Source organism: Stegostoma tigrinum, chromosome 10, assembly GCF_030684315.1.
Source record: "Stegostoma tigrinum isolate sSteTig4 chromosome 10, sSteTig4.hap1, whole genome shotgun sequence".
In the NCBI taxonomy this organism is placed as follows: domain Eukaryota; kingdom Metazoa; phylum Chordata; class Chondrichthyes; order Orectolobiformes; family Stegostomatidae; genus Stegostoma; species Stegostoma tigrinum.
Window position 1 is genome coordinate 44267764 of NC_081363.1, and position 13363 is coordinate 44281126.

At 37.7% G+C, this 13363-nt stretch overlaps 1 protein-coding gene across 2 annotated transcripts in view; it reads left to right on the top strand.

Moving 5' to 3' along the window:
• Window positions 1–13363, top strand: part of atl1 (atlastin GTPase 1) — a 56166-nt gene that overhangs the window by 38357 nt on the left and 4446 nt on the right. Inside the window, exons 9-13 of one of the 2 annotated variants that reach the window (XM_048537783.2) lie at window positions 229–356; window positions 1591–1647; window positions 5838–5909; window positions 7977–8408; window positions 10153–10167. In XM_048537783.2, the coding sequence (XP_048393740.1) occupies window positions 229–356; window positions 1591–1647; window positions 5838–5909; window positions 7977–8408; window positions 10153–10167 (704 nt within the window). The remainder of the gene's footprint in view (window positions 1–228; window positions 357–1590; window positions 1648–5837; window positions 5910–7976; window positions 8409–10152; window positions 10168–13363) is intronic. The other variant, XM_048537782.2, reaches the window with a different exon arrangement.

Sequence of the window (13363 nt, forward strand, 5' to 3'; positions counted from 1 at the left end):
GCCCTGCCTGCCAAGTAGTTAACTCATCCACATTAGGGGCATTTAAACAGTCCTTGGATAAGCATATGGATGATGATGGGATAGTGTAGGGGGATTGGCTTAGATTAGTTCACAGGTCAGTGCAACATCGAGGGCTGAAGGGCCTGTTCTGCGCTGTATTGTTCTATGTTCTATAAAGATACATATTGTTAAACAAATTCAAAAAACTGTGTATGTATTTTTGCTTAGAAATAGATGAGGAGTTTATAAAGCATCTGAAGGTGCTGGTTTCTTGGCTCCTGTGTCCTGAGAACCTTGAGTTGAAAGAAATCAATGGGAATAAAATAACAGGTCGAGGGCTTGTGGAGTATTTTAAGGTAATGTTACAAGTGATTATTTTTGTTGTAATCTGGTATCTTATTAAAATGTCCCACATTCATAACTATAGTGATCACGTTAATTTTGTCTGTCTTTTGCAGACAACATCCACCCAAGAATACACTTGCTATTACGCATAAAATGTTCATATGCTTGCTATACACGAATGTTTACAGAAACTTGCAATTAAATATGTTGTTATACTTGCACTGAAATTGAAACAAAGTACAGTACTCTTACAATATCTGTATTGGTAGTTTCTGATCTGAGATTTTTGAGGGAGGACATGAAGGATATGAGTACAAGTTTGTAGTGCAGTGATGTAGAATGCTGTGGATTTTTTTGATGTGACTGCCTCAAGAGTGCAATGTAGGGAAAACATTTCATCAATCATGGAAAGGCTGAATCTAAAAAAAAATTTTTAAAAATTTAGAAATGACACATTGAGAACTGCTCAATAAAGAGACAGCAGAGCTCTAATGTTCAGAAAACATTTACTGAGAAGAGAAATATAGCACTTCTGTGGTATGTACAATTCTGACCAATAAAAGATCTCAAAGTCAGTAATATATCTTAATTATTAAAGGATCTTGCTGACAAAGGGTTTAATCAGTAAATAGGTTTCTGTAACAATAATAGATGAAATTATTTGAACATTGTCATCTCTCAGTCTAATAGTTAGATATCTACTTTTGCTAGTTTTCATCCTTAAATTAATATTTCCTTATTGGTCCATTGTCATAGGTGCTGTTGGCTTTCTAATAAATACCTAAACAACCATTATTCACTCTCAGTTTCTACTTTGTTTTGATTGGTGCTAGGCATTACACTAGGTTGTCATGACTGAACATTATGTGCCCAACTCCATGCCATCTCCAACCAACATTCAAACATGTCCCTGTAGGAGAGACCTCTGACTGTTGCCTAAGATAAGAATCTTAGTCCGTTTTGTTTCAGAATCCATTGGTTACACTTCAACTATCACCAATGCTCAGATCTGCCATCTTAGTGCAGAAGGCAAATCAAATCTTGTTTGTTCTTTGTGTGTGTATGACAGGGTTACTGTTGAGAAATCACAAATTCATCACCTCAGTCTGACATTTCTCATTACCTTTAAGTCCAGCTAATAAAATTTAAATCATTCATGCTGAAAATATGACATAGCTGTTTAATTATGATTTGTTGTTAGTTACCAGTGAACCCACACTTTTTCCTGTTTAAATTGTATCATAGGCATACATAAAGATCTATCAAGGGGAAGAACTGCCACACCCCAAGTCCATGTTACAGGTACAGTAGTTCCGTTACTGTTAATTTTACATTACTGCAAGCAACTATTTGCTCGCTCATTACATTACCTAAACCTTCTTAATTGTCGAAGAGGTTGTAAAATGCGTAGTCAGTCTATTTTATTCTGTAATACTGTGTGACAATTGTCTGTAAAGTCAAACGAAATTAAAATGCAGTAATTTTCTGCAACAATGAGTTCCTTGCTGAAGTGTGCTTTTTGATTTTAAAAGATGTCAGATTATAGAAGAGCACATGACGCCAAAGAATGAGCAGGTGCTGGTTCAGTTCTACCTCTGCTAAGTTCCTCATGACACCTGTCATGCTTGAGAGAAATTTTAATGTAGGTCAAGAATTTCTTGTCTAGGAGATAGGGTTAGGGTAGAGGGAAGAGAAGGAAAAGGGAAGTTACGTGAAAAGCCTCCACTATAAACTTTGAGGTGATTTGGGTCTGCTTAAACGTTTGAATATCAGTACGTTTTCAGCAAATTTTGTTTTAACTGGCACATCATGAACTGGCACTCCTGATAAACCAGCAGAAATTGTATACCTCAAATACAATGAAATTTAATGTATTATTCTGTCTAATTATTATTGTTCTTAATTTATTCAATGTAAATATACTTGTTCAATCAAATGGCCACATGAAATATCAGCAATTGATTCAAATTCAAGTCAATTTCTCCTCAAATGCTGCAGTCTACTGCAGTATCCAAGTAGCCAGCTGAAGGTGTGAGTGGGAAGATTCTTTGCAGTTAAGTTTTATTTAAGGCAAAGTTGCATTATTATCCAAGTTAATTACTGCTATAAATAAAGTAATGCAGTGATGTGTATATGCCCTGCATTACGTTTCTGTAACTTAATGTGTAATTTTACATTGATTATGTGGACCTCTTAATTATCTGGAATATTTGATCAACCAGCATACGACTGGTCCCATAGGTGCTAGTTAATGAAAAGTTTGCTTTATTTCTCTTGGACTATAGTCCAGTATGTGGTTCTAGTCAAATCATTATGAAGCATTGCCTGGTAACACAAAACTGGAAGCAAATAAAATAGATTGAAACAAATTGCCTCATACATGGGTCAGAAGAAACTAATTGGAAGTTAATTGAGCAATTTTAGTATGATAACAATTCCTAGATAGCAAAGTAGTGTGCACATTTACAGCACAAAAGACAGCCTCACAAGAGAGATCTATAAAGAATGTAGGTAATGCCGGCAAAGGATGATAAGTATCAGTCATGCAATCCAGAAATATACTTAAACTTATATATAGGTCAGACCAAGGAGGGATATCAGAGACCTTCCTCAAAAATGTTACTTCTCCAGCAGGATATTTATAATCATCACCATCATCAAGCACTCACTAACAAACATGATTCTGCAGGAAATTCTGTGGCACTGGTCAGTAGTTCTCTGGATCCTCATGTGGCTGATGAGCCTAATTCTAGAGCTGTGCTTCTCTGACTATACACTGTTTTCTGGGAGGTAAAGTGGTCTTTGGCCTTGAGATCATTGGTATTCCTGTCTCCAGTTTCTTTTCTTGCTTGCTTTTGCTGGCTAGTGTTCTCAAACAATTACCGGAAGCTTATACAGGAGATTCTCTAAGTCAGTTTCCCCTGAATGACGGTCTCTGAGGAGTTGATGCATTCTTGAGGCAAGCTTTCACAGGGCCTTAGAAACACTTCCTTGGCTTTCTCCTTATTTGAATGATTTCCTTGAGCTGAGTGAAGAAGATTTGCTTTGGCGCTCAGGCAGCCTAAGAGCACGTGGCCGACCCAGCAGAGTTGCTTTCCAATGGTCATGGCTTTGATGTTGCTGTTTCACTCCTTCAAGGATGCTGATGAGAATCAGTCTCAAACAGCATTTATGGTACTTCCCCAGAGCCTTGAGATGGTGTCTACGTATCATCCAAGTTTTAGAGCCATTTAAAAGAATCAGAAGGATGACTGCCTTATACACAGGAATATTGGAATCATTTTGGATGTCACAGTCATTGAAGATTGACATCCTCAGGTGGCCGAAGACAGTGCTCATTGATTGGATGTGATGTTGGATATCAGCATCAATGTCAGCCTCAGATGTGAGGTTGTTCCCCAGGTGAGGGAAATGTTCCAGGTTTGTTGATCTTAATGGAGGGGTGGATTGGAATTTTCCCTGGGATGAGTTGGTAAAGGACTAGAGTCTTCTTGAAGTTGGGATCAATTCCTTGTTAAGCTTTCACAAAGGCGTTGAGAGGTTTGAAGATTCTCTTCTGAAAGATCAGGGGTAATGTTGTCATCTGCATCCCGAAGTACAATAAGCATAGTCAATTTTTTGATAATGAATCCAATTCCATCACTCCTGGTTGATCCTTGGGTTTTCCTTTCCAGAAGAAGGTGTGACCACCACCATCATCATCATCCCTCAGTTGCTTTTTGCCTGCTCTTCAAGTCTCTTGCAGGACAGCAATATCAATGTTGAAGTGACTAAGATCATGGGCAATAAGGACAGATCTCCCTCTGGACGATTGTTCTGCCTGTTTTCCATTAGGATCATACATTCCAGATTCCGAGATTGAGTTTCACTTTGATTTTTGGACCAGAGCTAGATGATTCCACTAGATAAGATTTTCCAGCCAGGTTGAAGATGAAAGGGACTATTTTTAGAGCTCCTTCCCTCTGTACAGCATGCAGCATGCAAAACACTCTCCTAATCCTGTTCGAAGAGTGAAATGACTGAGTCAAACACCACACCACCTATGTGCCAGTCCGAAGCTAGGGATTTGCAGATCTCTCAATCCTGCCTGCTTTACCTCTCAATGATCACTGCTGGGCTTGTGTTCTGTATGTATGGGAAGTTTGAATTTCTCTAGGTAGGTACATTGTGTGGGGCATCTTTTAATGTGGGAATTCTGTTGCACATCCGACACACAGTCCTTGACAGAAGGTAAATGCAGTTCTCGTGGCAAAGAAACCTCGATGACTTCTTACTGATCTTCTTACTGCTGCAGGCTTCATCTGCTGTTGCAGCCATTGATATCTTTTGCCTGAATTGCCATTGAGGACTTGTATGGATTCTGCTTTTTCCAGTTCTTGCACACCAACCTAACCATCATGGGTACCCTGCCAGGAGTGGAGAACTCCTAATGGCATTACTCTTGGGATCAATGAAACTCTCAAGTCTCTCCAACACAATAAGATGGCAAGGGATAATTATAATAAATGTATAGCTTTTGTGGGCATTTTATCTGCTCCCAAAAATTACTAAAGATATTCAGTTTCACTGTTTCTCAATGATGGGCTATGAACTGGTATCCTTTAAGTTACTAGTCCAGTACCACAGCCAGTACAATTCACATTTGTAATGTGGAAAATGTCATACTGCTGTAGTGATGAGAATGCATAAGTGACAGCAGTACAAACGAATGATGAATTGACTTGAAGTTGAATAATGAGTGTATGTATGGAGTGGTTATAATGCCAGAGCTGAGTGACTTAAATTGAGAATGAGTTGCAAAAAGCTCACCTGTAATCCATTGTGTTTAGAAGAGAAGTGTGATCAAATGAAGGTGTGGAAAATATTAGAGGGTTTTAATAGGATAGATATAGAAAAATTGCTTTCTTTGATGAGGAAATGTTGAGGAAATGAGTTGCATTGATCAGCCGATCCATCCAGCCTTTCATCCACCTTCATGGTGTAATTTATACAACCACAATCAGTGCCTGAAACCAGCCAGGCACCGATGTAATTACCTCACAAAAGCTCATACACAGAAATATCCTGTGGCCAGGTTTGTATTACAACCACAATCAGTGTCTGAAACAAACAAAGGCACCTACATAATCACCTCACAAAAGCTCAAACACACAAATATCCTGTGGCCAGGTTTGTATTACAACCACAATCAGTGTCTGAAACAAACAAAGGCACCTACATAATCACCTCACAAAAGCTCATACACACAAATATCCTGTGGCCAGGTTTGTATTATTAGTTATTCTGAGATATAACTGATGATCACTGATATATAATGTCCCAATAAATGTAAAATCTGTTTTTGTAATTTTAGGATATTTAGTAGACTTGTTGCACCTTGATTTCGAATGCCTGCTTTTTATTTCTGATAATTAACATTTGTTTAATGCACACTGACAAAAATTTCTGCCCAATTTGATCCAATCATTTTTTTGTCCCTTTACATAATTTAGGCTACAGCAGAAGCAAACAATTTAGCAGCTGTAGCAGCAGCCAAAGATCTGTATGGTAAAAAAATGGAGGAGGTAAGGAAGCTACTTTAACATGAAAGAGTATATGTTGGTGCCTTTCAAAGGTAGAAGATTTAATCATGTCATGAGTGTATAGTTGTGACATTCCAGGTGTTTGGAGAAAAATTGCTTGAATACTGTTTGAAAATGCACTATTTGAACCTAGCTACACTGATCAAATTGCCAATAGCCCTGATTCTAATTATGATCAAATAACTCTGTAGACAATATCCTTGTGTAATGCGCCAAACAAACTAAATTCCAAGTTAATCAGCTGCTTTTCCTCTTAGTCAAATTCATTTCATCCCATTGACTTAGACTGCAATTGGTGCCCTACTCAACACAAATCAATTATTTAAATAGTTGAAATTGGATTTGTCAGCAGAATTTACGGATTACATCGACATAAAACAATAAAAAATTAACAGGGGCTGGGGGAATAGGTGATAATCAGCAGAAGGTTTCCATGCACATATTCCAGCTGACGCCATGAAACCTCATGGGGTCAACATTGAGGACTCAAGGGACAACTCCATACCAACTCTATCATCACTGCTTGTGGATCAGTTCTACTAGTGGGGCAGAACATAACCCAGGAATGGTGATGGTGGTGTCTGAAACATTTTCAGTGCAAAATCATTCAGTGAGGATGGCTTTGTCAGGCTAGATTAAAGGGTTACTCTCCCAATTTTGGCACAAGCCCCACATGTAAGATGTTGTAGCCACAGTCTGTGCATGGCTGCTCAAATCACATTTGTAGTGAATTGTGACCCTCCTCAGAATGTTGATCATGGGGATACAGCTAGAGTCATAGAATTAAATGTTAAAGACTATTGGTTAGGTTCTCTTTTTTTTTGGACATGACGTTGCCTGCCAGTTGTATGCAAGAGTTTTGATTAATCAACCAAGTCTGAGAATTGCATGTGAGCACAGACTGCTTCACTATTTGATGAGTTGAAACTGGAATTGAAGACAATGCAATCACTAGTGAACATCCTGGTCTTTTGATGAAGGGAATGTCATTGACAAAGGAGCTGAATAATGAAGGAATCCAGTTGCATGTGTGTAAGAAAAAAGGCTTAAAATCATTGACTTGTCCCTGCTAGTTGAAACAATGGACCATCTCTTCTCCTGAGGTCCCACCATCACAAAAAGCACTCTTTGTCCATTTCCATTCACTCCTCACAATGTGAAGAATGACCAAATACTTTACATATAGCAAAGGCCATGAGACCAACTGTCCTACTACTCCTGAATGACAAGCAGATTTGTCAAGAAACTTAGCTCCCTCCTGAAGCTGTCTGCCTTGCTTTAGTTGCTAGGTTTCGCCAATACAAGTTCGGCTGCACCCAGTAATCGGATGCTGCAAACTTGCTTTGACACTTGGTCAGCTGTGTTTGTATATTGTCTTCCCTTCTTAAACCTTCAGGCCAGTAGATTGGTGCCAAATACACATAAATTTTCCCTAATTTACCAGTCCTGTGCACTCGTATCCAATCCCATGTGCTGATCCATATTAAAACACTCCGCTATATTTAATCCTCCCTCAATTTTTTTCTGGCATCCTTGCACCAATGAGGTTGACAACATTAATCTTTAATTTATGATGATTTAAGACATTTCTGAAGAATTTGCAACCCAATCTCCAGCCTTTTTTATGTTGCCCTGGAATTTCCAGGAAGGGCTGGGAGGTACAGGCCCAACAGAACCTTTTAACTGAGGTGACCATTCCCACCTGTCAGTTAATTATGTAAAAGTAGGCTTCCTTTATAAGTAACCAGTAGAAATCAGAAGGTCGCAATCTGAGTTTCCCTGGCCTGCAAGTTTGCCTTCTACTGTGCTAGGCCTCACCAGGATACAGACGTGCAATGCAAGTGTAAATGAAAGTGCCAACCATCCTGAGCCCCACAAGAGTAACTCATGGTGTGTGCTCTTCCTATCAAGTCCTGGGACAAAGTAGAAGCCTACTGCAATATGTCTGATGATAATGTTATTGTAGTGCTTATAAACTTACTACAGCACTGATTTTATGTTTTATCTAGGGCATATTTTTATTCTTATTTAACCAAATTTGCCCTGTAGATCTGTGGAGGAGACAAACCGTTCCTTGCACCAAGTGACCTCCAGAGTAAACACTTGGGACTCCGAGAAGAAGCTGTCAAATTATTCCGTGGAGTTAAGAAGATGGGAGGAGAGGAGTTCAGTCGCCGCTATTTGCAACAACTGGAAAATGAAATTGATGAGTTGTACATAAACTACATAAAACACAACGATAGTAAAAACATCTTCCACGCTGCCCGTACACCAGCCACTCTATTTGTGGTAATATTTATTATGTATGTCATAGCTGGCGTGACAGGATTTATTGGAGTGGACATTATAGCCAGTCTGTGCAACATGATAATGGGGCTGGCTCTGATCACCTTGTGTACCTGGGCATATATTAGATACTCTGGAGAATACAGAGAACTTGGAGCAGTCATCGACCAAGTAGCAGGGGCCTTATGGGACCAGGTAAGTGAATCGCTGATTCTTTTTTCTATATTTCTGAGATAATAGTCTTTTGCAGTTTAGATGACAACAAATTACTTTCCAACAGCTGTAAAATGGAGGTGTTTTTATTTAATCTGCATTATTCTTTTTAGATTTGAATGATAATTTTTAAGAAATTTGGAATCTTGGCTTTGAGATTTGAGTATAAGTAAATGCAACTGGTTAAAGTATAGGTTAGCAAAAAAAATTCTAAGCTGCCGTTGAAGCACTGTTGCCACATTCATTCACATAATTGGTTTGCCACCTTGTTCCAGATTGGGTCAGCTGCCCGTCTGTTGTCTGCTTGGAAACATTATCAGAATGAACTCAGGGTCTTTCCTGATGTAATGTCATCAAAATGAGATTGACTTATCAAAATTCTTACCTGTTTGCAAGAGGGACTCAAAAGGGATTGACATAGCAAAAATATTTTGGGTCAACCACAATTTATTGGTTATATTTAGCAATAACAAGACAACTAATTGAAATATATGTTGAAATCTAAACCTTGATCATGTTAATGTAATTTATTCATATATAACAAAAAACAATTTTTTTCTAACTTTATTTATTTTAACTGATTAACCATACCATTGAAAGAGTGCATTTATGTTAGTGGTTGTGGTATTAGATTCCTACCTGTGTGGACGGAGTAAATGTCAAATCTGAATCCAATCTTAGCTGCAGTCTTTTGGAAACTTTTACTATGTCATTTTGGTCACTAGATGAAGATCATTCAGTCTTCAGAGAAGAAAAAGCTGACTTAACCTATTTCTTATTAAATAACTAAATCTGGTGCAACAGGATAATATTGTGACATGAATAGAAGAAATAGCTAATTGTGAGGCCCAGATTGTGTAATTTCCTTGCCTGAAGGAGAGAACACAGAAAAAAGGGAGGAAGTGGGCATGTTTATTTTATAGGTAGAGATGCAAAACGAAGGACCAATGTAGGCCACCACTAAGGTGAAAATAGTAATGGAAGACAACATAAGTCAGATGTAATATTTAACTAAAACTCAAGTTTAGGCCTAAAAAACCCCCCTGTAAACTGTAGATGAACCAAGCGAGAGAGCATTCAGCAGAAGAATGACCACGTAGAATTGATAAGAGATAACAGAAAATGCTATATAGAGAAAAGTTGGAGCATTGGGGATCTTTATAAAAGCAGAATGCAAAAAGGAAAAATAGAAAAATATACTTTACAAAAGTGAGTTTTGAGAAGATTTTTAGCTCAGGTTGAGGTTCTGGATGTAAGTTTGCTTGCTGAGCTGGAAGGTTCGTTTTCAGATGTTTCGTCACCATTCTAGGTAACGTCATCAGTGAGCCTCCGGCGAAGCACTGGTGTTATGTCCTACTTTCTATTTATCTGTTTAGTTTTCCTTGGGTTGGACAGGAAATGACATCACCAACCCAAGGAAACCTAAACACATAAATAGAAAGTGGGACATAACACCAGCGCTTCACCGGAGGCTCACTGATGACATTACCTAGAATGGTGACGAAACGGCTGAAAACGAACCTTCCAGCTCAGTGAGCAAACTTACATCCAGATACTTTACAAAAGCTTATTTGTTCATTTTAAACCCATGCATTAAAAATAATTGCAGTAAGTATAATGTCTATTGAATTAAGGATGTTTGTACTTTTGCGTGTTTCACAAAAAATGGTACTTGGATTAGCTTTCTCCTTTCAATACTTTCTCTCTCCTTTCTGCAATTCCGTAGGGAAGTACTAATGAGGTAAGTCTTTATTTATGTACTCTCTTGCTAGGCTGCACCTTAAAATCAAACAAATTTCATTGTGATCAATCTTTTGTCTGCATTTTTCGATTCTCTTTATTAAAGTCATTTTTCTGGTGCCTACTGGCAGATAAGCATTTTTACTTGAGGTTTAAAGTTTGAAACATTTCCATAAAAACAAATTTCTTCTGAGTTTTTTGCAATATTCGACACCTTACTGTGCTCCTTGTGGGTGGGAGGAGCTATAAACTTCATATGCCAGCCCCTTCAAGCACACATTATCTTCAATAAACAAATCTGCAGAATATAATTCAAATTAGTCATAGAGCCTACTTAAAAAGGCCCTTTGGACCATCGAGGATGCATCAGTCAAAAATAACATCAACCTATTCTAATTCCATGTTCCAGTCCTTGCCCTATGGCCTTGGCATTGCAAGTGCACATTTAAATACCTCATAAATAGTATGAGGGTTTTGGCCTCTACCTCCCTTACAGGCAGTGAGTTCCAGATTCCCACCATTCCTACTTAATCTGGGTGAATAAGTTTTTCCTCACATCTCTTCTAAACCTTCTGCCCCTTTTGACATAAATTTATACACCTGGTCCTTTATCAAGGGGAAGACTTTTTTCTTGTCTACCCTTTACATATATCTAATATGTATTGTACATGTGTGTATATATATCTTTCATAATTTTATGTAAGTAATGTATGATTCATTTTATAAACTACCATTGCATTTCAAGTGGTAATACATTTAGACATTAGACCAAGTACATTATGCATGTATTTTTCAAGATTTCACCTTTAATATATTTCTTTCCCAGTTTCAGGATATCATAATTGCAATATGACAATATGAGACAACCTTCTAAATCTGAAAGTGCCCCTGAAATGTGAGTCTGGCTGTAACGACTCAATCTTTGATTCACCATTTTTTCCATCCTCTTGGCCCATCTCTCAGACAGCCAAGGCAAAATTTGAAAATCATGCATTCAAACTTGCACACAATATTGCATTATCTAAAATGCAGAGAAACATATTGACTATTTTTACACCCATCTTTCGTTATAGCCAGAGCAGCATTGAAGAGGTCATTTACCTCAACAAATCTGCACCAATTCTATCAAAGGCCATTCCAATTCGTGTCACACCCCACTCTTTCCATACCTTGCATTTCCTTTTTTCCTCCTTTTCCCCAGGTATTTGTCCAATGTCCTTTTGAAGTTTACTGTTTGAATTGGTGTTCAATATCAGGCAGTACATTCCAAAACTTAAATGTTGAGCTTTGATAATCCTGTGTTCAAACAATGTACGCTTATTATTAAAGAGAGAAAAACCATCGTACTTAAAAGCAGAAAATCATCTACTTTGCAGTCAGTCAGTTAAGTGTTCTTCTTTTACATGGTACTGGAGATATTTTAGTTAGCTACGTTAATAATCTCTGTTGTACAGTAGCTACATGTCATATAGGACTACATTAGAGAAACTGATGCTGAACAAACTAATTTAAAGTAAGAAGTTTTTTATTAATTCATAGGATATGGATCTTACTGCCCATTCCTAATTGAGAAGGTGGTGGTGAGCTGCCTTCTCAATGCATTGCAGTCCATTGTGCATAGGTATGGACACAATACTGTTAGGGAGGGAGTTCCTGGATTTTGATCCAGTAACAGAGAAGTGATTTTGTAAGAGTTAAGAGTGGAGATTGCAGGTTTAAAACAGCTCTGTTTATTGACTCTGTTTACAGAGACAGGTTGACAGACCCAGCAAAGTTCAGATTTGAGAGATTGTAGTGTAGAAGTTTTCTTACTCTGAATACCCAAAGGCATAGTAGACAACAATTATTCATGGCACATTTGGAAATGTGTTCCATAGGGTTATATAATGTTATACTTCATAGATAAAGCAAGGGCATTTCAAACTGATAAATTAAGTGAAATTAGTCCTTTAGAACATATTTCGAAACTGATTAGAAAACTGAAGCGATAAACTGAGAAACCAGGTAAGTTATTGAATATCTTGCAGACACTGTAATTGTTCATCACATAATGTTCATTTGAATTTCAGAGATTTAGGCCAACATCTCAAGGTTTGATCCCCATTACACTGAGGAAGCTGTGGGTAATGTGCCTGTGTCCTACCCTTGATAGGAAATCAAAGCACTTTGCTGGCAAATAGTTGCTGAGGACCTGCCTTCTGGAAAACACCTGAGCAATAATAATCCACTTGACTTAACCTCACTTACAAGAGAAATTCCACAAACAAGAGGAAGAAGTTAAATTGAGTACTACTGCCATTTTATTGTAACTCTTCTCATATTTTACAATTGCATAGATTCACTGCACTTTGGGTTTAACTGTTCAGTTTTATCAAATCTATTCAAAATGGAATATTTAGTGAAATATTTTGACTATCAATAATGGGTAAATCATGTGCCTAAACACTTGCTGCGTTTCAGCTAGGATGAAATTGGTACTTTGTGCCATGACTGTGTAGACCATTTTTGGCCAGTAGTGGGTGCTGAAGCTATGCTTTCAGGATAAACATGACTATCATGTCAAGCCAGTATAATTTTACAACTTCTCTACTGATTCTTCAAAAGAAAAACCAGTCAACTTCTTAATAATTATGTATCAGCTGGTACTGGTATAAAATTGCACAAGTTCTCATTTGGACTTTTTTTTTCCCTGACTGAGTAACGCTATGTAGGAAACTAATTTTTGGAAGGTTATGTCTATCTAAATGCCTTGTTAATTAGTATAATAGATTCAACAAAGGCACGGGATGTAAAGCTGTTAAAATGATTTTTTTAAACTTTTAAAACATAACGCTTTACGTTATTCTCACCTTTTATTTATTCACAGAAGCACCTGCCCTGTATTCCCTAGCCACATAAGGAAGAATGGGAAACACATAGCTCCATGTAGCATGTTATTGTATTAGGCAAGACAACGGCCTAGTTGCGTTATCACTAGACTGTTAATCCAGAGATGTTTGTAATGTTCTGCAGACCCAACACCAAATGCTGCCACGTTAGATGGTGACTTCTGAAATCAGTTACAAATCTGGAATTAAGAGCCTAATGATGACTGTGAAACCATTTAGTGGGAAAACCTATCTGGTTCATTAATGCCTTTCAGGGAAAGAAACTGATGTCCTTACTTGGTCTAGCTTTTATGTGACCCCAGACCCACT